Below are 27366 nucleotides of genomic sequence, written 5' to 3' on the forward strand. Positions count from 1 at the left end.
TCTTCTAGCTCATTAACTATTTGAGATTACCATCATATGGGAGTAGCCTCTCAGCTGGAAATTAAATTAGCCTAGCTATAAACCCGGAATGTAGACGGGGAGGTGTCTGATGAGTGAGCAATCCTGGGGAAAAGCTCCACCACCAAATGCTTGCCCAAACTCCATCCTCAGGCACTCCAAGCTCGCCTTCCTTTACAATTTCTCTTTTGAACAACAACAAAAGGAGTGAGACTTTCTTACTTTGATGTTCAGAAAAAGCACAGTAAATCAAGGTTGTACGCGCACATCCCACCGTCCCTGCAAATGGTCGGTGCAGAGGGCTGAGCTCAGTAAGAAGGGCGGCAGGCACTAATTGTACACTCAGAACAGGTGCGTGCCTGCAGAGCCACCTCTTAATTACCAGGTTTGGCATTTTGGCACTGGCAGCCTGGAACTGAATGCTGGCGCTGAGCAGCCAATGGGGCTGTTCCTATTGTAGGTCCGCGGAGCTGAGAAATGGAATTTCTAATTACATGGCTTCAACCTAATGAGAGACTCCTTCCAGACAGGCAAAAGGCAACCAGATTCGAGGACGTGGAACCTAGAACACATCCTGAGAGGATCTCCAGCGCTGGCCCTTTTTTCTGAGTGGCATCTTTTTTGATCACCACCAAAAGCAATTTCTGTTCAATGCTATTCAACAGCATCTTACAGTTCTCACTTCTGAGCTGACATACTTGAAAAAGAAAAAAAAAAAAAAAGCACAGGATAACGTGTACTAGTTACCCTTTGATGTCATGAGGTTAAGGCTTACTTAGAAACATCCTCGACCTCCCTCATGCTGTCACTCTCTTCTGCTGGGTCCTTCCCTGCACCAACCATATTTTTTCATAGGAACCTCCTTGCCTTTTCACATGCATTCCTTCTGTCAAGATCTTCTTTCCCACCTGGTCTGCTCATGAACTCATTCATCCATCAAAACTTCACTCCCATGTCACCTCCTCCCCGAAGCCTTCCCAGTGCAGCTCCCCATCCCGCCTAGATAGATTGAAATTCTCCCTCTGTAGGATTTATTTTTGAACTACTTCTGTTTTTGCATGTTTCATGCCGTACTGTATTTAGCCATCTCACCCCCTCCCTTTATTCTCATGCTCTACAGTCTGTCTCCGCAAAGCAGTCAGGGTTTTTCTAAAATGTAGGACAGGTCCTGTCCCTTCCACTCATAAAGCCCCACACACGCTGGCATCTCACACCAAGACCTGCCTCTCCGACCCTCTCAGTCCTCATCTTTCTACCTTTTCACCTTTTTTAAAAGGCCCTCTTGCGCAAAAGCGTAAGAATGATATAATGGACTTTGGGGACTTGCGGGGAGGGTGGTGAGGAATCGAAGACTAAACATTGGGTACAGTGTACATTGCTTGGGTTACGGGTGAATCAAAATCTCAGAAATCACCACTAAAGAACTTACCTGTGTAGCCAAAACCACCTTTTCCCCAAAAACTATGGAAATAAAAAAAGGCCCTCCTGACTTCCAGCCTATAGTGTCCCTTTTCTCCCATCACCCTCCTCCACAGAACTGTCTACCCCCTCACTCTTGGTGACATTATATTTTTATTAATCTACTTGTTTATTTCTTTACTGCCCATCTCCTTACTAGAATGTAAGCTACAGAAGGGCAGGAACAGTGCTCATAAAATAGGCACCCAGTGATATTTGTGAAATGAACAAATCTTTGAATCCCAGAGCCTGATACAGAATAGATGCTCGATACATTAATAAAGTCAGTACTTAAATTCTAAGGAACAAAACGAAAATCAGTGGACATTCAGATACAGAGAAACCAAGAACTAGCTGCAATCGACCTGATTCCTCTCCCTCTTCCCTGTGTCCACTGTTGGTTTCCAAATGGATATAATCAATCCTCAGGGACTGCCCTAATGACAATTTCTTCTGGGAGGAGGGTACACGGTGCCTGTCCTCTCAATACACTCTTACTGAGTAAAGAGAAGCCAAAGGATTTTATAATGGAGACAAAATAGCACCAAATCCAAACCAGAATGTAACTGACAAGCTGCTAGAAAACTGTTTACGGAGGGCATATGTGAGACAGAATCTAAGTTAGTCCACCACGATACTTGAGCTTGCAATCGCTTAGGAGGCATCTTTACCTGCAGCCCAGACTGCTGCTGTCTGCTAGTGCCCCTCTCCACACCTGGGCTTCTGGGACCTACGATCCATCTGCCACATCTGGAGGCTGATCAACCACAAACAACTCACAGCCCTCGCTGATGTGCTTTTGCACTTCCCATCCCCCAAACCCACATCCCCAAAAGACACCATCTGGGTAAAATGAGGTGGCTTCCATCAAAGTCCTCGAAACCAACGAAAGCTTCAGTCTTGAGGAAGCCAGTACATCTGCTGCCTGGCAAATGCTCTTTTCACAGAACACAAAACAGTCATGGGCCTGTTCTGTACTTCTGTTTCCAGCTGGGACTGGAAGAAAACACCATCCCAAAAATAACAGTGAAAGACTGAACATTCCCTTGGAGGAGACAGATGGGAAGGAGACACGGCCAGGGCAGGGGGCCACCCAGCCACCGTGGCAGCCCCCTAACCAGCTGCCTCCTGGCTGTGCCCTCTTGAGTCCACCTCTCAGCCTCTCTTCTCTGTCTCCTCTAAACAGAAATAGGATCTGATCAGGGCAACCCAACTCTGAGCTAGACCTTATCAATAACTGCAATCACTTTTATATGCTAACATATAAGGTTCCCAAACTTAACTGAGTTCCTCCACAGTGAGTGACGGGCCCAGGACTAAATCACACTGGGAGTACTGGCAAGCAGGAGCCAAGCGTGCTCGCAATTCTGAGACAGAGGGAGAAGATTCTCCCCGGCCCTGCCTGGTTGAGCCAGAGAGCCGTGGACACGTGGCATTCCCTCATCCCCTCTCCCGCTGTGCCTGCTGACATGCCTCTCCCGGAAGAATGACGGGGATCCTCTCTCAGCAGGACTGGTGAAGGGAGAGGAGAGGTGGCAGAGCCCAGCCTGCAGACCACCTGCCTCTCCACACCATCGGGCTGGAGAAGCTGGCCTGGGGTGCTGAGCGGGGAATTGGAGAAGAATGGCTCTCTTTCCCTCAATACTTCAAACCACAGAATGAAGGTGCTTAGGACAGTCATCCAAGCTACCCAAGGAGGCAGCAGGGAGACGGGTGTGTGGATTCTGCAGGGGCAATGAGTGGGGATGAGGAAGCATGTCCCAGCCATATTTGCAAGCACCATCGGGAACTGCTACTTGTTCCTTTGGGAGCCTTACTTGAATCACCCAGCAGGGCTAAATGTGGTTCATCTTAGAAAACCATCTGTGTGTTTTCTTGTTCTCTGTCTTGAAATGACAAATTTTTAAATTTTCCTTGAAAATACATGAAAAGAATTTGAATTCACAGCTCATATAAAGCTTGTGAATGTCTCTGGTATACGAGCTCTGCTGGCCTGAAAAACTCCCTTGTCTGTAGGATAAAAGCCCTCTCTTTTATCTGCCATTCCAGCCTCTCCACCTCTGAGCCAGCCTCCTGGCTCCTCTCTCCTCCAATCCCAGGCACTCTCACTGTTTTGCCCAAGCTGCAGTGCTCTTCTGTGCTTCTCTGGGCCTTTTTCACACAGAGCTTCCCAGCCCTGAATATTCTGATCAGTTTCCAGGACAACCAGCCAGCAAGCTCCTATCCATGCTCCACAGCCCAGCCGGATGGTAGCTTTTCGTTTGGGCCTCTTTCTCTTTCTCTGCTCCTACAGCATTTCCTACTTTGTTCTATACACCTCTCACCATGGCCCCTCGACCAAGATGGTGAGTTCCTTGAGGATTTGGACAACGGCTTAAAACCTTGTTTTCCCAAATGCCTGCCTACCACTTGACCCATTCCAGGAGTTCCAAAACTGTCTGGTAGAGAAAATCATGAATGAATGAATGAATGAATGATACACAAGATGACATTCTACTAGTAGTGCCATCTAGATGCTCTGGTCATACATTGGCAATAAGGCTGTCCTTGTTATTGCCTGATTTTCACAAGGCCGCACAGAAAGCGAAGGTGGGTATTAAATTTCCCTTTCAAAGATACGTAACTTTATAGGAAGGGAAGTGTGATAAGAACGAAAAGTTATTCGAGTACATGCAATAGAGGATCCCACTCTGGTGTGAAACTGTTCACCCACAAACCATGTGAGATGTCCTTGCCAAACGCCTCCCCCTGAGCAAGGGCTCAGGTAGAGGTGAGCAGGCGATCCATGCAGATGTTAGAATTTCCCCAAGTACGAAGAACCTACGGTAAGTGTATCAGGAGATAATAAGATAACTATGGCAAGCTTAGAGTGCTTGCAAGAGAAATCCAGATACTCCTGTAACTTTAGTTTTATACAAACAGGTAAATCAATCCCCATCTCTCTCTGTTAAAAGGCTCCACTCGCCCTCCTTCCCCAGTGACACCTAATCTGAAAGTTTCCTTTGTTTCCGGTGCTGTGTGAACTGCAGAACACTTTTCAGTGTTCCCCTTGGCCACACAAAAAGGGGAAAAGGCATTTTTTAAAAAGTTATTGGCTTCGTTTGCAGCTCAAGGCTGCCAGTGTTTACATGTGGCATTCATGTTATTTAGTGAAGACCTCAACATTACAACCAGGGTGAGCAATCATCTCGGTGCTAGCATAAAACATACTCAGACCACAAGAGCTACACAGTGCCAGGCAGGGTGGAAAAAAGCTTCACCTTTTCCAACACCATCAAACATCTTGCTCCATAAACACCACCGACACAGAACACTTACCTTTGAAAACAGACATAAGCTGCTTGGAGGAAAGCTGAACCTGCAATTAGCCCGCTTATGGAATAACAGCAAGTGGAGGCAAAGCAAGACCCGACTTGAAATCCTAATCAGCAAGTCTGTTCCCCTGGCCTCGGCCTCAGCCTCAGCCACTTTTTATCCAGGGTCCTTGATTCACTGCAACTCCACTTCTTGCTCTTTATTCTTTTTGCAGCAATCATCTGGGGCCAGGGGGAGGGTGCAGACATATTAGGTTTGAGATGACATCACAGTGGGAGATGTGTGGGAGAGGAATAACTCAAGCTATAGGAACGGGAAGCCTATAAAGGGTAAAGGTGGATGGAGAGAGAGGGAGCACAGGATTCGGGTCAGACTCTTAGAACTGCAAGAAACCTCAGAAACCCGTTTGGCGAATATGGCCCAAGTTGGCATCTGGATAGACAAAATGCCTCAGGAAGCTGGTAGGTAGGAATAAAAGGAGGGTTCTGTACCCATGGGGGAAATGCTAGGTGAAACAAACATTTATTTACTTTAATTTATAAATTTGTTTTGTTTTGTTTTTAGCTACTGTATTTCTCAGGGCCTCTAATATGCTAACATGGAACTCTTTTTTTCTACACTCTACCTATTAATTTTTTTTTTTTTTTTTGAGACGGAGTCTCACTCTTGTTGCCCAGGCTGGAGTGCAATGGCACGATCTCAGCTCACTACAACCTCCACCTCCTGGGTTCAAGTGATTCTCCTGCACCCGCCACCACGCCTGGCTAATTTTTTGTATTTTTAGCAGAAACAGGGTTTCACCACGTTGGTCAGGCTGGCCTCGAACTCCTGACCTCAGGTGATCCACCCACCTTGGCTTCCCAAAGTGCTGGGATTACAGGCATGAGCCACCGCACCCAGAAGAACTTTCTTTTCACTCAAAGAAACGTGGAATAGTGCATCTCAAAGTGTGGTCTGCAAGACTACCCACAAACTGTCCTGGAGCAGATACATGCAAAACCTGAGAGGAAGCATTTAAAACTATTATAAGTAATTTGACATTGCGACAGCATCCAAAGCCATGATCAGTAAACTCACTAGCTAGTGTGCGTGTTGCTAACTGTATGGCAGGAGGCACACGGCATGCTCTGTGTGCTTGTCACATGCAATAGGACAACATATTGAGCCACAGTGGATTGGGGGAAAACGTGGTCCTACAGCAGAGTTGGCTGAGAACTGGTTTAGGAAACACTGCTGGGTCCAATTTCTATGGTACACATTGGGGATTCTGCTGACATCAGAATGACTGAGTGACCTGACTATCCACAGCAAAAGGCTGACCCTAAGATTTGCCAACTGGGGAATCCGATCAAAGAAAAGCCAGTTAGGGAACTAAAAAAGTAAAAAATAGGAGAAACATGTCACTGAAAATGATTTCATCAAGGTGATTCTGATTTTAATTGGCAGCCAGCTAAGCAGACCTCCACACAGCCTCTCCTGGGATCCCTACAAAGGTGTAAAATGAAAAAGTCAAATAGATAAAAGCTCCTGCCCAACTCTAACAAGCATGCCCGTGATGAACTGGATTGAGGAAATTTAATCCTGAAACGTACATACCTGAAAAAAGTGGGAAAACTGTTTGAAGCTCCCCACTCTGGTAACAAATGAGAAAAGCTGCCCAGTGTGAGACAGGAAGGGGCAGGGAGGGTGGAATGTCGGAAGGAGAGACGATTCCCCCATCCACAAGCCCAGGGGCTCACCAGGTCCAGCCATTTGTTGCCATGAGAAAGGCAGGCATGGTACTGTCCCATCCTTTATAAAAGCAGCAGGAAATCTGGATTTGTATGTGAAACCTCCCAACCTGTCAACAATATAGGCAGTAAATGTGCATGTTTTAAAACCCCATGAATATTCACTGTTAGGCTTCATTTATATTAGGTTCAACCACAGGCAAAGTAACCGGTGGTGGTAGAAGTGAGATAGTGGTTGTCCTTGGGATAGGGACGGTAACCAGAAGGGGATACAGAGGTAGCTTTGGGGGTTCTTGAACTGCCACTTCTTGATCTTGGCGCTTGTTACCAACAACATACTTGTATGTTTGCCTTGTGAAAAGTCATCAGGCTGCGCACTTTTTTTTTTCTTTTTTGATACGGAGTCTCGCTTTGTCACCCAGGCTGGAGTGCAGTGGCGCGATCTCGGCTCACTGCAAGCTCCGCCTCCAGGGTTCACGCCATTCTCCTGCCTCAGCCTCTCCAAGGAGCTGGGACTACCGGCGCCCGCCACCACACCCGGCTAATTTTTTGTATTTTTAGTAGAGACGGGGTTTCACCGTGGTCTCGATCTCCTGACCTCGTGATCCGCCCGCCTTGGCCTCCCAAAGTGCTGGGATTACAAGCGTGAGCCACTGCGCGCGGCCAGGCTGTGCACTTCTGATTTGTACACTTTTCTATAAGTATGTAAATAAAAATTTAAATAAGAAACCCAGGCCGGGCAGGGTGGCTCATGCCTGTAATCCCAGCACTTTGGGAGGCTGGGGCGGGTGGATCACCTGAGGTCAGGAGTTCAAGACCAGCCTGACCAACATGGAGAAACCCCATCTCTACTAATAATACAAAATGAGCCAGGCCTGGTGGCGCATGCCTGTAATCCCAGGTACTCGGGAGGCTGAGGCAGGAGAATCGCTTGAACCTGGAAGGCGGAGGTTGCGGTGAGCTGAGATTGCGCCACTGCACTCCAGCCTGGGCAACAAGAGCAAAACTCCGTCTCAAAAAAAAAAAAAAAAAAAAAAAAAGAAACCCAAACCCCACAGATTTATAAACAATATAATGTCTGAGATTTCTTTCAAATAATACTGAAAAGAGATAACACAGTACCTCCTTAGAAATGATGGAGGGGGCCAGGCGCAGTGGCTCACGCCTGTAATCCCAGCACTTTGTGAGGCCAAGGCCAGTGGATCACCGGAGGTCAGGAGTTCGAGACCAGCCTGGGCAACATGGTGAAACCCCACCTCTACTAAAAATACAAAATTAGCCGGGTGTGGTGGCACATGCCTGTAATCCCAGCTACTTGGGAGGCTGAGGCAGGAGAATCGCTTGAACCTGGAAGGCGGAGGTTGCAGTGAGCCGAGATCACACCACTGCATTCCAGCCTGGGCAACAAGAGCAAAACTCCGTCTCAAAAAAAAAGAAAAAAGAAAAGAAAAGAAATGATGGAGGGAAGTATTGGGGAAGGTCTAAAATAAAGCCATGTTGAGAAGTAGTTAAGAGAGTGGTGTTCATATACAGGCTGCCATCTCTCTGAGGTTTCTCCTTTTGTGTAGGGAGAGCTAAATTAAGTGGTGCTTCAAGGAAGAGGAGGTCCTGCAGAGAAACGATGCATACAAGTCGTCTTGGCACAGGTAAGGGCTGGTGACTGGCAGGGCTAGCAGCTGCAGAGTAAGGGCCAAGTTCTCAGTGGGGCGCATAAAGTTGGGGTGGGCCAGATTAGCTTTATATAAGACATTTTTAGCCAAGTGCAGTGGCTCACACCTGTAATCCCAGCACTTTGAGAGGCCGAGCCGGGCGGATCACAAGGTCAGGAGTTCGAGATCAGCCTGGCCAACATGGTGAAACCCTGTCTCTACTAAAAAATACACACAAACACACACACACGATAATCAGCTGGGTGTGATGGTGGGTGCCTGTAATCCCAGCTACTCAGGAGGCTGAGGCAGGAGAATTGCTTGAACCCAGGAGGCGGAGGTTGCAGTGAGCCGAGACCACTCCATTGCACTCCAGCCTGGGTGAAAGAGCAAGACTCTGTCTCCGAAAAAAAAAAAAGGCATTTTCACGCACACCTGGTGGGGACAGTACAAAACCCAGTGTCTCCGTGGGTGGGGCGCTCATGGTGCTGGACAATACCGCTCAGAAGCAATGGGCCACAGGGTGTAAAATGTGGGGGTGTGTCAATACAATCCCAAGATCTGAGAATCTGAGTGGCGTGGTTATGGGGGGCAGCACAAAGGACAGGTGGGAGAGAAGGGATGAGCTGGTAGAGGAGGGGATGGGAGCAGGCCTCGGTCAGAGAAGGGGAGTCAAATGCACAGATGTTGGGGCAAGGGCTACAGAGATGGCAGGAAAGTGCTGGGTTGGCACACGGATGGCGTGGTTGAAGACTGCCACCGTCAACATGGACGTCAGAGCAACAGAAACAGGCTAGGAACAAGTGTGGGGAGTGAAAGAGAATAGGGACAGAAAAAAGGATGAAAAAACAGAACCTTGGAAATGCTTTTAAGTGGAAAAGTCTACATCTTTGGGAGGAAAGGAACAACAGAAGAGGTGGCTTAAAACTGGTCCAGAAGGAACACGGCATTGAATTTCAGGCAGGTAGACAGCCTCCAAGTTGTGGAGTTTGAAGGGCCCTCAGGGAGTCGTTCCCTTCTTCCTTAGGTCCAAGAGGTAGAGCCACCTACAGATACAGCTGTATGACCTTAGGCAATCTCTGTGAGTTTCCGTTTCCTCCCTTGGAAAATAAGGGAAATCACACAGGAAGCATAGCTGTTAAGATTAAGTAAGCGCCTGGCCCACTCGCCTGCACACAGCAAGTTCTTGCATACGGAGGCTAAGACATATTTTTTCCTTTTTTTTTTTTTTTTGTATCACACAGTCGCTTTCTGGCCCCTTCTTACCTCCTTAGCGCTCTTTGGAAAGCTCTTGGAAAAGTAAAATGCAAAAATCACATTTTAAAATTCGTACTATCTTATCTCATGCTTCTGCTTCCTCCTTAAATGGTTTTCAGATTTACTAGTAATTTAGTAGGACTAATGATTTCAAAAAAAAAAAAAAAATCAGGCTTAAATTGCCTACAGGTCTCCTCCAGCCTGTAGATTTCAGTCCACCAACTAAAACAGGCTTCTCAGGGACAACTTCATGGCTCCTGTACTTCCTCAGTGTTTTAAGTGCTGCCTCGTACTTGATAAGAGCACTAGATAAGAGCAAGTGCACCGACAGGATTTTTGAGGTGGTAAAACTACCCTGAATGATACTATAATGTGGGATACAGGTCATTACACGTTTGTCTAACACTATACAATGTACATCACCAACAGTGAGGCTCAGTTGTAACAAATGTACCAGTCTGGTAGAGGATGGTGACGGTGGCAGGCTGTGCATGTGTAGGACTGATAGGTATTTGGGAAGTCTGTGTACTTTATTAAATTTTGCAGTGAACCTAAAATGGCTCTAAAAATACGGTCTCAGTCTGGCATGGGTTCACACCTGTAATTCCAGCACTTTGGGAGGTTGAGGAGGGCGAACTGCTTGAGCCCAGGAGGTTGAGGCCAGCCTGGGCTAACATAGTGAGATCTCATCTCTACGATTTTTTTTTTTAATTAGCCAGGGGTGGTGGTGTGCACCTGTAGTCCCTGCCACACGGGAGACTGAGGTGGGAGGATCGCTTGAGGCCGGGAGGTAGAGGTTGTGCCACTGCACTCCAGCCTAGGTGACAGAGCAAGACCCTGTCTTAAAAAAAAAAAAAAAAAAATCCTTGTCAGATGAATGAAAAAGTAAGTAAACATGATTTATATGAATGTATTATTCAATGATTATAGAAAAGGATTTTAAATGGTCACCTTTGGCTTCCTCCATTAATAAGTATTTTAAATCAATGATAAGGTAATGATCACTTCACTGCCTTTCTCTCTTTACCCCATCCCTTCCCACACCCACCCACCCACACACTTGGGGATCTTCAGTGGGAACAGGATGTTTACTGCTTTGTGTATCTGTGTCAACTGGCAGCACTAGCATATGCTAAGTGCCCGGAGGCAGACTGGAACAATCAGAGAAGAGGGCACCAGGGACCAGCCCGCCAGCACATCAAGAGGAAGGGCTGGATCCAGCCAAGAGAGTTTCCGGTACACAAGGCCAGGACGGGCAGGGAGAGGCTGCTTAGCTAGGAAAAGGCACCAGGAGCGATCTGGAAGAGAATTACTGCTAATTGTGTACTTTGTGTGTCTCTCCCCAGGGAGATTGTACTTTAATGGAAGTAAGAACGAAATATTGTATTTCTTCAACATCTCATGCAACAATGTTCAACGTCTTATGTGCACTTCCCGACGTGCCCTTTTCATAGGCCTTTAGAAACGCGAGGAAAAAGGTTGCCTCTTTCAAATCCACAAGAGTTATTGGCACCACGGAGGAAGCCTATCCGCAAAGGCTGGGGCTGGGGCGTTTGTGGGCTGAGTCCACCTTGGGCAGCACCAGAAATGGGTGGGCTTGTCAGTGCCCACGAGGAGAGATCCCTTCTCCCCTCTGAGGCTGTCCAGGAGAGCGTTCCTTCTCCTGCTCTGGGTAGGGGCGGCTACAGGGCTCTGTCCACAGGACTTAGGGTTAGGAGGACGAGCCTGGCGTGTGTGAACAGCGCGGAAGGTGCTGGGGAGGGGGCGTGCCACTCGGTCTGAGTCCAGGTGAGATTCAGTGATCGGGGAGGGAGCTTGAGAGTTACTGGGCTTTTCCTCCTCTCCATCCCAGTCCTTCCCACTTTCTCTTCGTCCTGTCATTTAATGGGCCAAATTATGGAAATGAAGGTATTTTCTGTTATCCACTGAATCTGCGGAATCGCCTTACAGGCACCCATTATGGAAGTGAGTGGAAAGAGGATTATCCACTTCTTCCCCCCCAAAGAGAAAAGGGGGCGGAGAAAAGGGAGAAACGAAACGCGCTCGTTGCAAATTCACTCAACTGAATTCACTTTCTTGCCAGCAACCCCTCCCTCTTCCCAGACCCAAAATAAGGTCCGAAAAAGCCGAAGTGTCCTCTCCGGCTGTAAAGAATCCACTCGGGCCCACTCGGGTCCTGCCAGCCAGGGCTGCAGAAGGCGAGGCGGTCTCCCTGCAGGACTCGGGAGCCGAACATTCGGAGAACAGACATCTCCGCTCCAGAAAACTGGAGAATTTGTGCAGGAGGGTGCAGACAGGACAAAGAGAGAGGAACCAAAGGAAGAGAGTACAATAGAACAGCTGATAGGCTCGACTTGGAAAGCGAAGGCAGCTCAGGACCAAATCGGCAGCACCGAGTCGAAGCTGAGCAGCGAACAGCCAGGCCAGCACCGGCGGGGGCGGGGCGCGCCCGCTCAGCCCGCCTCTCTGTGGGCGGGGTTCTCCTCGCAGGCGGAACACCATTGGTCTCTCCGCAGCCCCTCCACCCTATCAGCGCGAAGACGGGTCCCGCCGGCACCGCCCCCCTCTAGTGAGGGCCGCTCGGCCAGGCTCAGCCCAACAGGTGAGGCCTGACGGCGGGGCTGGTCACGTGGCCACGGCCAACTACCCCGCCAGCCGAGGGGCGGGGGAGGCGGCCCCAGTCTCGGCTGCCAGCCCTGCCCCCGCACTGGGAAGCTCCGCCATCTGTCTCCGGCTCAGCGGCCCTCGGGCCAGAGGCGGCGATCCCGCGCGACACCAGGGCCGCGTCGATTGATGCCCGAGGCCGGGTGGCTCGGGGCCATTTTCCCTGCCCGTGGCAGCGCCCCCGGCCACCGTTCCAGAACGGGATGTCCAAGCCAACGCCCCCCTAGCTCCCGAAAGGAGCGGACACGTGGCAACGTCGGGTGCAGCTGGGGCCCTGCTGGACACTTCCGTCCGCAGACCTGAAAAAGGGGGGCGGGTCTCCCCCCAGCTCCATTCATTAAATCAAGAGTGAGATTCTCACTGCTCTTCTCAATGTTTTTTTCACTCTCCATTTGCTTCTCAAACCTCACATTGCCCAGAACCATCTTTCAGCATTTTATGGGTTTCTAAGCAAGTGTAACAGTATTAAGTAGCTGGGGCAAAGACTTGGGAAAAAACAGGGATTCTGAATCCTACGTGTAAGGTGCTTCATGGACACACATGGAATCGTTCACATTCTAGGCAATGGCGTTTAAAATAGTGACCCCTTGGCGAGAGGGTCTGGGCTGAAACACAATCAACTTGATGTTAAACCAGAGTCTTATTTTTTCACATTTGCCATATTTAGAACAAAAATACCTTATTCCAACAATGTATACTGTGTGTACTTTTTTTACTGTCCGGAAAATATAAACTCCTCTCGGACAGTACTCTTTAACCAGCTCTAAATCTAAAGATACGCACTCGTAATTTTTACAAACAGCAATCTTTGGGAGGCAAAACCTGTGCAGTACAACTTGGCTATTTAAACATGTTTCATCCATGACACAATGAGGTACATTTTCTGAATGAGCCAGTAACAAGATATTTTTAATATTTTTCAAGTTACCGAAATGTGTGTGAAATTTGTATTTAAAAGAATTTATAAAGGAAATTAATACCACTTTTATCTATGTACAAATAAAATTAATGGTGGGTTTTATTAGCATTAGCAGTATTTTAACACATAGCCTCTTGGCTGCCATAAAAATTATTTATTATCATTTTATTAAGATGGTAATTACTTCTCACGTCCTAAACTTTTCCCCAAATCTCTTGACAAGAAAAATCAGAAATAAAAATCAGCATGCACGAACATCAGTTTTATTTGATGTTAGTTTTATTTTGGCATAGTTTGAGAGAAACCCGAGAGTTCCAACAAGGTAATGTTCTAAATATATAAAACGTTTCATGCTCTACTTACAATTAGTTTTCAAAGATATCAGTATCTCATTTCTTTTCGGTCATGGTAAATGTTTTCATTCGAGGTACGCAGCATATTGTTTTCATTACCCTTGAAAATATGCCACATACTTGGGGGACTCATTTTGCTGGAATTCCTGACTATCCCAACAGCCTAGGATTGAAATTTCTCTTACTGTCTGAAATCATCGACTGTTAAATGAGAGAGGTAGCGCCCTATTTGGAAACTAACTCTATTCACAGCAAAAGAAATGCTCATTATGCCCTGCCTTTAGAGTAGGCATTTTGTGTTTCTGTCAATCAACTTAATTTCCATGTTCATAGAGTGAGAACATAAAGTATTCAAAAAACTACTGACATAGAATCCAGTCGGCAAGCAGCCTGAGTCACGTATTTCAGTTCTGAACCTTTAAATAAATGCCACCTCCCTGATTCATAAAACTAGCCGACTGGTGAGTTTGTCTTTTTAAAAATTCCTGGTATGCTTTTAATTATAAATAATTTTAGTGATTCAAGGAGTCATTTCATATAACCAGAAAACCTTATTCCTACAACATATTATAAACAAAAAAGATAAATGAGCGTCCATATGTGGAATGAGGTTATGTGACATATTGACTTTTCAAAATATTAAAAAGTTTTTTTTCAGACTAAAACATCAAACTAGAAACACAGAAGCTGTGACAAATCATTTTAAAGTTTCAAGCAATACAACTTTAGCTGGAAAAATATCTTTCACAAATACTAGTCTATGCTAAATTGTAAATATTCAATTATCAGGTTCCATTAAAAAAACATAATCTAGTTTAGCCAACATGTAATTCCTAATTGTAGTATTCTATTTTGATAAATATTTTTAAGACATGTACTGCAACCTAATTTTTAGAGACTTCTGTTCAATAATAACATATCATTTGGAAGATAATAAGTGTAATCTAATTCATATATTTTAGCATCATATTTATCTAAAACAAATGGGTTGCTATTAAATTTTGACTATTTTATTAACTCAGAGCATCTGGGAAAACACTTATGATTAGGTTAATTTATGTTATATTTTCCCTTCAACTTGTAAAAGATTAATCAACCATTTTATGGTCTAATTTAGGTGCCTAATTAAAAACAGAGTTCAACACATGCTCCACTGTCTTGCTAATAAATCTTGAGAGCTTTGTAACCTGATGGTTTGTATTTCAAATTGTTGCATACAAATGTAGATTTTTTTTTTTTTTTTTTATCTTCACCCAGCATCTTGGAAGTGAGTTACATACTTGGTTTAAACTCTGGGACTAAGAGAGTGCAATTACTTCAAAATGGATTATCCCCAACCAGATCTTATCATTCTTTGCTACCAGGTTTTCTGAAGTAGACTAGAAAAATAGGAGGCAATTTTGTTTTCTCAGCATTTGTTAAATTTAAAATGTAGGGAATATAGCTATTTTCAGCTATTAGCTTTCAAGAGAGAGATTTCTGAAGTTACAGGGTTTTCTATTTTCATTCTAAATGAATCTGCTAAAAGTGTTAGCTGTAATTGTCTGCTGGTTAATCAGTACAAGTTAATTATGAACTTGATTTGGGGGCACTCTTTTTATGAATAAATTAATTCCAAGAAGTTCTGAAACATGTCATTTAACCTCACATCCTCCCAGCCTTAAGAAGGACAAATGGCCGAGGATAAATCTCCTCAAGAGGGACACTTGCTGTGTTTTCTCTGTCCGGATGCTTGAGGGATTTTTTGTCATTTTTAGTGACTCCCTTGATTCTAACTGTCCTTTGCAGAAAAATGAAACTGACACAGTGGTGTGATTATCCTCACTCTAGTTATTAACCAATGTTAGATGTAGTAGCTAGCCTGTTTGGGGGCTGATATTCTTTTCAAGTGAATGACAAAATCTGCAGTCTGCGCTGAGACCACTAAAGGCATGTCAGAAAGCTGTCAAACTGTTCTAAAGCAAACTCAGTTTTGGACCCATGCTATATGATAAATATCTCGCTTCGATCACTTAAGCGAGGAAGCATGATCCAGAATGGTCCAGAATAGCAGGGCTGCCTGGGTTGGTATATTAGCTTTGGTACTTCCCAGCTGTGAGATCTTGGGCAAATTGCTTAACCTCTCTGTGCCCGTGTTTCCTCATCTGTAAAAGTACCTACTTCACAGAACTGTAATGAGGATTAAATTTGCTAATCCTGTAAAACTTGAAACAGTGCCTGGAACATAGGGAAAACATTCGGTAAGCGTCAGCCACCACCATTTATTATGCCACACACACACACACACACACACACACACATAATATACTTTGTTTAATGTTGGCCACAGCATTAAAGTGTCAGCTTATTTTGTATAACGCAGAATGGAAAGGGGGGCCGAGGTGGTAGAGGGAGTTTCTGCCGCTGTAAAGTCTAAGGCACATTTTTGTCTAACAAACAATAATTACACAATATTTGGCTAACTTAATTCCCAAACTGAGGTTATTACAATTTAAGAATATCTACCAACACTTAAGTAAAATCACAAAGAGAAACTTTAAAAGTTACAGATTTAATTTTTGGTTATTCAAACTTTCAATTAACATCCCAAGCCTAAATGTAAAGGGCAGGTTCTTTCTCCACCTTAGCATATGTGAAATTCTCCTGAACCACAGCCCCGTGTTTCCCAAACACTACGGGGTACCCATGGAACAGGAGGTAACACCCAGTTTCACCAGCCTGCTTGATGAACCTCTCTGTGGGGTCCTCATTGGTGCCTGCTAAGTTTGGGAGGCCTGCTTCAAGAGGGCTGCATAATGAATTGGAAAAGTCAACTCTTCAACCCAGAAGAGTCATCATCGCAGACTAAAACCAACTGGAGTTCCAGTGTGGATGGACAGTGCGCACTGGCACGTTTTATTTTTGCAGGGTTAAGGAGGTAGAAAGGCTCCCACTCTGGCCAGTGGCAGGGTCAGCTCTGTACACCACCTCGGTGGGTTCCACCTCACCATGACCCCTCCTGATCCGGCTGATGATGTCTCCTTTTGCCAAGTGGAAGGAAGAGCAATCAAATTCCGAGATGTCATGCAAATCTGCCAGGCCCTGGGCTACTGGTTAGGCCACTAGCAGGCTGTGTATCAACCGATTAAACCCATTAACGACTCACAGACACAGCCACGACCTCGTTCTCTAACAGATTACGATGCTGATCCTCAGACTCAACCATCCGTGCCCATGGCTTTTTGTTCTTAATGCCTTCAAAATGTCTCCTCACTCTCATATTCTCTAGTTTTTGAGGACTTGTTTTAACTAGGTTTCTGAATTACAACTCTCCCTGGTTAATTACTATTTATACTCTTCTCCAGTTGGTTGCCTGACTGCAGGGACAGAGCGGAGGTACAATGGAGCACACCTCTAGCACGGAGCAAAGCTTGGCAGAGAGGAGAGAACTCCAACGAGGGCGAAGGGTGCACTCTGGGTACCAGATTTTAGGTAAAGCGCTCTGGGTCAGGGGTCTCTTCCTGGCGTGGTCTGTTTAAAGTTAAAAAGGACGCCTTCAAAATAATTGTGACGTCCATACCTTTGCCCAGACATCCATTCATTTTTCTTAAGTAATTAAAATTTTTAAAGTAAACAGATAGCATTTAAAAGATTTTTCCCCCCTTGGAAAATATCTACCAACTCTGCGGCCGCGCCAGGCGCTGCTGGTGCAGTCCAGGAACGCAGTGTTTGGGGCCAGTTGCGGCATTTACGGTGGGCTCCTCCGGCCGCCCGGTCACCGCCCCGGGCCCTGTGCCTCCTGGACCCGGGAGTCCTGCTTGTCAGTTCAGGGAGATGGCTCCGGAGGACGAAGAACCTCCCGCCTCCCGCGGCCCAGCCAAGCCCTTGCGGCCCCCCAGGTCCACCCGCCGTGCGTGGCCGCTTGCAGCGCAGCCCCCGGGCGCAAGTCTCCACCCGAACCTCCCGGGCTGCGCTCTCAGCAGCAGGCGCGCGGCGAGGGTTTCCACGCGACTTCGTTCTTCATTCAGCGTTTTTGAGTTAATCAAAAAGAACGTGGCAGGTGGAGGGCGGCCGCCTAAGAGACTGCGTGAGCCTTCCTGTGGGGATTTCCATAGCTTGCCCCAGGTGCTTCAAAACCGCCTGACATTAAGGGTTCAGTCCTTTTCCTGCCAGTTCCTCCCAACCCGGCCCCAAGTGTGTCTGATCTCAGAAAATCCTAGGCTGCCTCGGGGCTCTGGCGGGTTCCACCTGGAAGGGCGCTAGTTGTAGCCTGCCGCCTGGCCCTGGAATCACCATCCCAGGAGGAGGGGGAGTGGTGGTGGTAGAAGTCATAACAATACAATCGATGACAATAGCTGACAATTAGAGAGGCCCTCACGTGCCTGCGACGCTCCTTACCGTACGTACCAGCGCATTCACTCCTCCCATCCCTGCCCAGAACCTGCATTATTCCCACTGCACAGATGAGAGCACCGAGGTTCACGCGACTACCCAGGACGTGAATCCAGGCGCCGGACTCCAGAGCCCCCATTCTTATACACCAGTGTCCCGAGAATGGGTCACAGCCCGGGAACGGTGGGAAGGGTGACTGTCACGGCTGGCTAAACCTCGAGACTTGGGCAACTCCTGACAATAATAAAAAAACATTAAGGACAAAGGGGAAGGGGTAGGACGAGGCTGGGAAGGGAGAGGTTTTAATCCGCGGGGTCAGCCCTCTTTTATTCTCCAGCCCACCCAGGTCCCGACAGTGGGGTGGGCACAGGGAGAGGGGTTCAGTTATCTTCTCCTCTTTTGTTTTCCCAAGTCTTGAGCCTCTGTGAAGCTAATTGGGCCTGGAGGGGTGTCTGAATGTCGTGCTGGCTGGGGTTACGGGTGGAGACCCCAACGAAAATGTGGGGGTCGGTACCTGGGCCCCTAGTTGAAGACAGTTATCGGAGGCCGAAATCTAGACCTCCTGACCACTCGCGCCTTACCCGAAGCTCGGGCAACCCAACAGCTCACCCCGAAGACCAGCAGCTGCGGAAAGCAGTGGGCAGAGGTAGTGATTATGACCCCGGGGCCGCTGTCCCTTTGGAACCTGACCCGCAACCCGACTCGAGAACAGAATTTCCGGAAGCCGCGACCTCGAAGCAACCCTCATTTCTCAATCAATGGGCCCCGAATATTCTTTGCCCCGGACGTGTAAAAGCCCGGCAGAGACACGTGTCCTTGCTTTCCCTATCCCAGTACCGAGGCCAGGGAGGCGGAAACGGGCGGCGGTGCCCGGGGGCCCGGACGCCTTCAAAGCCTCGCGCCACTCCAGCCGGTTGCAGTGCGCGCCTTTGCCCAACAGGGACCAGCACAGCTCCACGCTCCGCGCGGCGCCCGCCCGCCAGTCGGAGGCGCTGGGCCACCCGCCTAGCTCACCCTCCCGAGCCCAGGCGGCTCGCGAGCGAGGCGGGTCTGACCCGCTTGGGGTTTCGGTAACCAGGCGGACTGTAATAAAAAGTTAACAGACTCTGCGGCCTCGGAGGGACGCCGCGGCCCCCACCCCCTCTCCCCATCTGGGAAGCAGAAGCTGCTCTAGAAGTTCGTTGAGGGAGGAGACCGACCAAAGGGGCTCAGAACATTCCCAGCGTCTCGGGCTCCGGGAAGAAAAATTTAAAACGAGTCATAAAATACTATTCGAGTCGGATACCCCCATGGTTAGAGGGTGGCTCGCTTTGCTGAGGGCGGTCTCAGTCGCTGCCCTTCTTCTTTGCGGCGAGGTCGCCTGATTAATTCAAGGGCACCAGTACTCCGCGAGAACTTTCTGTGGGTTGTGACGAGAACCAAGCGGAGCGCAACCCTCACCGCACGCGGACAGGATGCGCTGCGCAATCTGCGGTAGTTTCCCTGCCCCACCCCGGGTGGTCCGAAGCTGTAACCCTGCCACTTCCCTATCATAAGCCATGTCTCCCTTAGCTCAGGGTCTGAATCGACGATGGAGACCCTGTCCCTGGCAGGGAAACTCACCGGTACCAAGCGAGGCCCTTGTCGTAGCTGCGATCGAAGAAATGGGGCTCGGCCCCCACGGCGCGCACGTCGGGGTGCACGCGCAGAAACTCCAGCAGCGCCCGCGTGCCGCCCTTCTTCACGCCGATGATGATGGCCTGCGGCAGCTGCTTGCTCCCAGACCCACTGAAAAAGCTGGAGATGGGGCTTGGGGAGTCCGGCACCTCGGGACTCTGCTCCTCCGGGCTCGCAGCGCCCTCGGCCATCTCCTTGCCTGCAGCCAGTGGGGTGGCTGGCGGCGCCCGGAACGGCAGCCTGGGGGGCGTCCCGTCCGGAGCTGTGGCCAGGGCTGGCGGGTCGTGTGCGGCGCGGGACCCAGAGCCCAGGAGCAGCAGCCCCGGCGCGGCGGCGCAGGAGCCGGCGCACGAGTACAGGAACATATAGAGCCAGACGCAGAGCATGGCGAAGAGCAGCGCGAGCTTCCTCCTCACCGGCGGCGGGGGCGGCGGCGGCTGCGGTAGGAGCCGGCCGGGGACATCGAGGCAAGATCTGCCGCCACTCAGGCGCTGCCCCATGCGCTGCCCGCGGGCGCGGCCAGGGGCATGGCTCAGCACATGGCGTGGGTCCCGCCGGGCAGTGAGCGCAGAGAGGGTTCCCCGGCCCGCTGGACGCCCGAGTGGCTTGGTTTATTGCTCCCGTGTGCCCGCGGCCGCCGCTGCTGCTGCTGCTCTTCCCCAGGTGGCGGCGGCAGCTGTAGCGGCGGCGGCTCTTGACATGTTGCCTGGCAGGAGCTGCAACTGGAACGGAAAGCCGGGACGGCGGTAACCGCTGGGCGAGGGTCTGCTCCTGGGGCGCAACGACGCGCTCGGGGCCAGGAGGACGTTGCACTCTCGCGCCCTGGCCACTCTAGACTGTGCGCACCGCCGCACGCCGGGGCTGCCTCCTTGCAGTCCTAAGAACTGAGCCTCGAGCAGCCCCGGCACTTCCCCGCAGAGGCTGCGGAGGCGAACTGCGCAGGAAGAGAGCTGTGGACAGAGGTGGAGTGGGCGGTCCCGGCCTTCCAGAGTGACGGACTGCTCTACCTACCAAAACCCCCGAACGCCATGCAAATAAAGGCGCTTCTCCGAGAGCTCAGCAGCCAACCCGCTCCCAGGACGAGGGGGTGTGGAAAGGCTTCTGGGCGGTGTAGGGCGGTCAGGGGTTGCTATTGGCTTCGGAACAAGGGGCGGGCCCAGAGGGGCGGAGTTAGGGGCTGGTGACAGGAGCAGATGGTGGGAAGAATGCTGCAGTGACCTAGCGCTGGGAGAGGTCCTACCCTACTGAGTGGTGCGCTCCCACACCCTCACGCATTTCCGCACTCGTTCCCTAGAAGCCAGCCTTGGCGGCAGTTGCCCAGATGTTGGGACACGAGTCCCCATCCAGATGTTTCGCAGGAGGTTTCGTGATGCTTACGTGTTCCAGAGTAGGGAGGCGGTTGGAGGAGGGAGAGCAGAGTCGGAGATGAACTAGGCAATCGAACCCCCCCCCCCAACCCACGCCGGGGACTCATTCGGAGACCCTTCTGGGACAGGCACGGGATTAGGTAGTTTAAGTAGAAAGGATGTTTGGAAATCGCTGTCGTGTGTGTGTGTGTGTGTGTGTGTGTGTGTGTCTTTCCTTCTTATTCTTTGCCAGGTTAGCTTGGCCTGCCGGTTAACTGAATCAGTGTAAAGTGTCCTTAACAAAAATCTCCAGCCTTCCAAACTGCCGAAAGTAGGTTGGGGAGGGGAAAAGAGACAGGAGAAATTACCAGAAAGATAGTCTGGTAAACAAAAGTTTCCTGGTCGAAACATGTGCGTGGGAGTCATGTGTAGGAAGTTTTATCTGGATATGAGTTTGTTGGAGATGTTAGGTTTGAGAAAATTTTCCATCTCCCCCTTTTTCCTGAATAGATATAAACCAACATTTGCCTTAATTTGGGAGACAGTTTGATTTGCTAACCTGTGACACTGATTATTTCGTATTGCCATTCGCCACCGCTTTTTTAAAAGTCAGCCATCAATTTGGAACAAATCCATCACCGAGGCGCACTTATTTAATAGTGAAAGTCTACTCGAAGTCACCCCCAACCTCATTTTCTTTGGCAAAATGACCCACCCACCCGGGACCGGGGCAGATAAACGCGTCTTCCAAGAAACAGCAACCGCTAGCTAGTGGAAGTGCGGGTGAGCGGTGCTGCGCTTTGCTGAATTCTTGCCCAGGCGTTTGGAGTTCGGAAGCTCGAGATCAAGTTCATACTGGTCGTGTTCAGGAAGTTTTCGATGCCTGCAACCCAGCCTCTGCGGGGCCAGAGGGCCTCCAACTCCCGACTGCAAGCGGTTCCGGGGACAGAACATTCCTTCCGACTCCGACCCCAGCGCGACCCCCGGGGCTGAGTGTCACTCACGAAGTGACTCACCGGGAGCCGCCGCCCGCACTGTACTTACTTCACTGTCGGCGACGGCGGGCGCAGCGGAACCGACCTGAGCCCTGGTCCCTCGACCACGCTGTCCAGGACCAGCCACTAGCAGCCGGCCCCTCTCACTTCCCGAGTAAATGTTCCCAAGTGTCCCCGAGTTTACGCAGCCCCACCCTGGGTCCTGTCCCCCCTCGTCGGAAGCAAACTGAGAAAGCCGGATTGACGTTAGCACCCCTGGTTTGAGAATGTGCCTGAGCAGCGGTAATGGTCAGAGAGGATTCAGACAGCACAGCTGCCAGCACCGGACCCGTGCGCCCCGGCTGTGCTACGGGAGATTTCTTTGCAACTACTATGAGCCCAAGACATTTTCTTACAGAACTGTTGAGGGAGAAATAAATTAGGCAGAGGATTTCCCTCCCGCTTTTATATTCTCAGCAATAACTTCTTTCTAGCTTTTCTTTCCCTGTCTCACTGGGACGTTGTGTCTGTTCTTCGAAGTGACTTATTCGCTCTTAATTTTATAATCTAATCCATTTATTTTAAACTTCTAAAACATGAGAACAAATATATTTCCGAGCACTAGCCCGACTCTGTTTGGAAATGTGAGGCGAAAATAGTGTCTCCGTAGGGAGTGTCTTCAAATTTTATGTTATTTAGGTGGAAAATTCATGTTGTATAGGTGTGTGTTAGGCGAACTGTAAATCCCATGTGGCTAACTTCAGGCCTGCCTGGGTGTAAGTCTTCCAGTGTTTTAAGGATGTTGACAATCCCAATATAAAAAGTCCCTGTCCTGAGGATTAATTAGTAAAGTCTAATAAGTGAGCAATTACAAATTGAGGCAGCTGAATACATTTGGCGTTTCTTTTTTCCGGGGGTGGATTGAGGGAAGGAGGGAGTGGAGGTAAAGATGTGGGCGTCGGAAATTGCTCTGACTGCAGCGCAGAGCTGAGCTCCCACAGCTAAGTCTCGGGCCGGACCCACCCGGCGTCCTTTCAATTCCAACCATTGAGAACCATAGGGGAGTTCGCGGTGCCCACCACGCCGCGGGGCCTTCCGGCACAAGGTGGGAGGGTCGTCTGGGGCCTGGACAGCGCCCGGGCTGGCTGGAAAGCGGCGCCAGAGGACGACCTGGGCGGCGAACCGACGCTTTGGCTCTTTTGCCCACCCAGCTGATCCTCCCATTGCTCTAGAGAGTCGCCGGCTGCGCCGTGAAATTCCCACGCGCGGCGGTCGCTCTCGGTCCACCCTTGGCAAGCGCCATCTCTCCCAACCGTCTTCCCATCCCGCAGATGCAGAACGCAAGGCTCAAACCTGGACAGAGCTGGTAGCCAAATTAACCGTGAACCCAGTTTGAGCTTCTGCCCTTAACCTTTGCTCAGCAGTGCGGGGTTCCCCACGCTTGGACCCCGGGCATCAGCAAACTGCCACCACTAAAACCGAGGGAAATGTTTACCTCTGATAAACTCATTCAAAATGTTTGCATTCGGAAATGTAGAAAGGAGAGAATTCTATTTCAGCACGTCTATAAGGTTTATGTTTTATTTTGGTTGGTTTATTTGGTATTACCGAATGGGGTGCGCAGCTAGGGCCTCTCAGCGCTCTCATCTGGGAGGCAGCCCCTCTCCTTTAGGACAGGGCAGGGCCACCACAGGGGCCCTCTCCTCTCCCTCTTCCCCCATGTCCTGCTGCCAACAACCCTCTGTGCGACCCCAATCGGGTCACTCTAAAATTTCACATCTGTAGAATGGGAGACTTGAGCCAAAAGATCCCCGCAGTATTTTCCGCCTGAAATTTCTCCGATTCTAGGCTCGGGATGGGAGGCTCCGCAGCTGCTCCAGCCCTGCGGCCAGCTCCGCCTCCCCAGCAGCCGCCCTCCGGGGCCGAGCTCCTCCATACCTTCTGCGGGACTGCAAAGCAGGCATTTCCTGGGGTCGCCTGAACCGGTGGCCCAGAGCCCCAGTTCCTGCCACCGGAATCCGGACCCTCCTCCCGCGTCCCTCGCCAGCGAGGTGGCCCCTCGGGGGTTAGCAGCTGCGAGCTCGCTCCGCCTTCTCCAGCGGCCTGGGCGTGAAGGGCGGTCGGCGCCGCAGCGGCTCCGATGCCCGCCCGGAAGGGAGCGCTCTGGCCCCGGCCTCGCAGCTGCGGGACATCGGGGAGCGGAGCAGGGGGCAGCCGCAGCCAGTTGTCTCCCCAGAGGACTGGGAAGGTAACTTTATCTCGGCCTGGACTCCCGCTGTACCTTTGTTGGGGGTTAGTGGGGAGGCTGCGGTCGGCCGAGCTCCTGGATGTCCGCGATCCCCTCTTCCCGTAGAAGGGCCCAGGGCGCTGCTCGAGGCGCGGGAACCCCTGGCCAGAGGCGGGCACTGGCGCAGCCCCGCGGCTGCCGCTGGCCAAGCCGACAACAGGGATGAGAAATTCCTTGTAAGAGTGGCTGGAAGGCTCCGGGGAGAGGGAAAAAACTCTTCCCAGAGCGAGCTCCCACTGCGCCTTGGGAATGGTGCACTCTCCAGTCCCAGGTGGATCCTCTGGCATTGTCACAGGAAGCGCTGCCATGTCTGAGGAGCCCTCTGCAAACTACTGGCGAAGGATGACTGCTGTTAGCTTATACATAAGATTTTGACGCCCAGGTTGGTTTGATGACTTGTGTCATGAGGAGTAGGGGTGTGCGCTGATTACAAATTCTTCTTCCACGCGGCATCCTGCTCTGGGCCGGAGGCTCCCTTGTCTCCTAGAGAATGGGACAGGGAATGGAAGGATGGGGAGACTGAGGGAGAGACCCCTATTCCGCAGGCTGTCTCCTGAAGGGCTGGCTGCTTCCCCCACCTGGAAGTCCAGGCCCCTGTTGGGAAGTCCTCTCTCACAGCCTGACCGTCACCTGGTTCTGTTATGATTGCTCTCCTCCCGCTTCAGGCCTAGGACGGCAAGGACAGCTCCCACTTACCAGATCCAAGGCACTACGCCGTTCCTGGTTGTCCTCTTCTCCTCCAGCTCCTTTGTAAGTCACATGCTCCTCTATTTACCTAGTGGAGGGTGTCATGCCAGGAACCTGGCATATGATACACCAGAGCTGCATTGCTTTTCCGAATCTGCTCAAGCTGTACAACACTTCTGAACCTCAGTACCACCAGCCATCTGCGGTCCTCCATTTGTCCTCTTCTCCTACGAATACCTCCAGCCCCTCACTTCCTCCATGATGCTTCTAGCATTGGAAATCCTCCAGGACAATTCTGCCTTCAAGTTTCCTGGCCTGAGCCGCTGAGTTGATGGAGGAAAACGTGATAGAGATGACTCATCCTCCTTTAATTTTCCCACTCCTGTAAGCACATAAAGGTGCCCTGCAACTCTCCTAAGTGTCCCCAGGAGACCCGCTTTCCCAGTCTCTGAGACAAACATTTCTTAGCCTTCTCTCCTGCAAGAGATAACATTTCTCAAAGTTTCTTTGAGCATGTAGATGCTGATAGGGGATGATCTATCCCTTCCACCGCCAAACCTCCACACCAGTTGGCACTCCACCCTTGTCATAGTGGAGGAAGCTGCAGGCTAGTTCCAGCACAGCGAATCCCGGTAGTGTTTTACTTCTCAGCCTTTGCCATCTTCTCGTCCCTGAGCCATCTCTCTGTGGCAGACACTGAGGGGCCACCAGCACTGCATCAGTGAAGGACTTGCTGCCCCAGCTGCTGGCATGCTGTCAGCGCAGCCTCCTGCAGTCCGCGTCTCCACGATTGAGGAGAGCAGCTATGCTGAAGGGTAGGTATGCTGCTTCCCGGGTGACCCCCGGCCAGTGACTGATGTAGAAGCTAAAGGGTTGCTCTTCCCAGCCCAACTTCAGACATCTCTGAAGGGCTGTTCAATCTCCAGAGCTTCTTGTGAGTCGGGCAAAGGATGTTAGGTTCCATCACAGCTGACCTTCTCCACCTGCCCACACCTGCGTCCTCCTCCTCCCTTCTACAGGTGCAGGTGCTGTATGCATTAGTTTATATGCTTCCTGTACATTTCCTCAGGAACCCAACCTGCACCCCTCCTTCTCTATAGTATGGTAACCATCAGCATCCAAACATATGCCTTTTTTTTTTTTTTTGCTCCTCTTCATAGCAAAATATATGAACAGTTTTTACCTTTCACCTGTCATTTTCTTTTTATTAAGCTAGTTTTTTTCTTCAATGATGAAAAATTTATACAAGCCCTGAAAAGGATCAAATGTGTAAGAAATACAGAATATGACTCTCTGTGACCCCAAACTGCCAAACATTGTTTGCGAATATAAGCAAAAAGTATACATTCCTCTCCTCCCCTCCTTTCTTTTCCCAAATGGCAGCATTAAAGAGCAGTGTTCTGTCACATGGGTGATCGCTCTCTATCAGTGTGTGTTTCTTAGAAACGCTGACTATAGGTAACGTCAACTTAAAAATGATTGAAGTTGCCGGGCGCGGTGGCTCACGCTTGTAATCCCAGCACTTTGGGAGGCCGAGGCGGGCGGATCACGAGGTCAGGAGATCGAGACCACGGTGAAACCCCGTCTCTACTAAAAATACAAAAAATTAGCCGGGCGTGGTGGCGGGCGCCTGTAGTCCCAGCTACTCGGAGAGGCTGAGGCAGGAGAATGGCGTGAACCCGGGAGGCGGAGCTTGCAGTGAGCCGAGATTGCGCCACTGCACTCCAGCCTGGGCGACAGAGCGAGACTCCGTCTCAAGAAAAAAAAAAAAAAAAAAAAAAGATTGAAGTTATAAATGTCTCTTTATCCCTTGGAGCATTTCCTTTCCCTACCTCTAAACACATTTTCCTTTCCGCGGCTGCCCCCTGCTCCGCTCCCGGCTGTCTGGCAGCTGCGAGGCCGGGGCCAGAGCGCTCCTTTCCAGGCGGGCATCAGAGCCGCTCCAATGTCACTGGAGTATGGTTTCCTAAATGGTACCGCTAAAGTTAAGAAGAAAGTGCAGGCTGGGCACGGTGGCTCACACCTGTAATCCCAGCACTTTGGGAGGCCGAGGGGGACGGATCACTAAGTCAACAGATCGAGACCATCTTGGGCAACACGGTGAAACCCCGTCTCTACTAAAAATACAAAAATTAGCTAGGCATAGTGGCGCGCATCTATCGTCCCAGTTCTTGGGAGGCTGAGGCAGAAGAATCACTCGAACCCGGGAGGCAGAGGTTGCAGTGAGCTGAGATCGTACCACTGCACTCCAGCCTGGGTGACAGAGCGAGACTCTGTCTCAAAAAAAAAAAAAAAAAAAAAAAAAAAAAAACTGAGTAAATAAGCATACATACTTGTTTTCATCCTTCCAACTTAAAAAAATGAAGCAGTGTACATTTTATTTTACTCTATCAAGATCGATAATATTTGTAGTCTTAACTACAATTCCTGGAGTTCTCTACTTTTAGTTTTATGTTTATGTGACTCACAGGAGTCAAGAAATCTGAGAACTTCATTTTTGATACATTATAGTTGGCTGGAGTTCATGGAATGATTGGTTATTTTTCGTTGTTGCTTGAGAAGTATTCATGGATGCTGCACTTTTTGTTGTCTTACCTGCTTGAGAATATCTGTCTGTTGCCTTTAATACTTGATGAAAAATTTGACGGAGTAGAGAATCTTTGGTTATAATGTACTATTTCT

At 49.7% G+C, this 27366-nt stretch overlaps 1 protein-coding gene across 2 annotated transcripts in view; it reads right to left on the minus strand.

The window, feature by feature from the left end:
- The window catches only part of LOC129470305 (heparan sulfate glucosamine 3-O-sulfotransferase 3B1), a 48914-nt gene extending 28586 nt beyond the window's left edge, over positions 1-20328 (minus strand). For both annotated transcript variants that reach the window (XR_008653199.2, XM_055257990.2), the window contains exon 1: positions 19337-20328. Coding sequence is in view for 1 of the 2 variants with exons in the window: in XM_055257990.2 (XP_055113965.1) it covers positions 19337-19890 (554 nt within the window). In the remaining variant the exon portion in view is untranslated. The remainder of the gene's footprint in view (positions 1-19336) is intronic.
- Positions 20329-27366: the final 7038 nt, after the last annotated feature.

This window comes from Symphalangus syndactylus, chromosome 20 (assembly GCF_028878055.3).
Source record: "Symphalangus syndactylus isolate Jambi chromosome 20, NHGRI_mSymSyn1-v2.1_pri, whole genome shotgun sequence".
In the NCBI taxonomy this organism is placed as follows: domain Eukaryota; kingdom Metazoa; phylum Chordata; class Mammalia; order Primates; family Hylobatidae; genus Symphalangus; species Symphalangus syndactylus.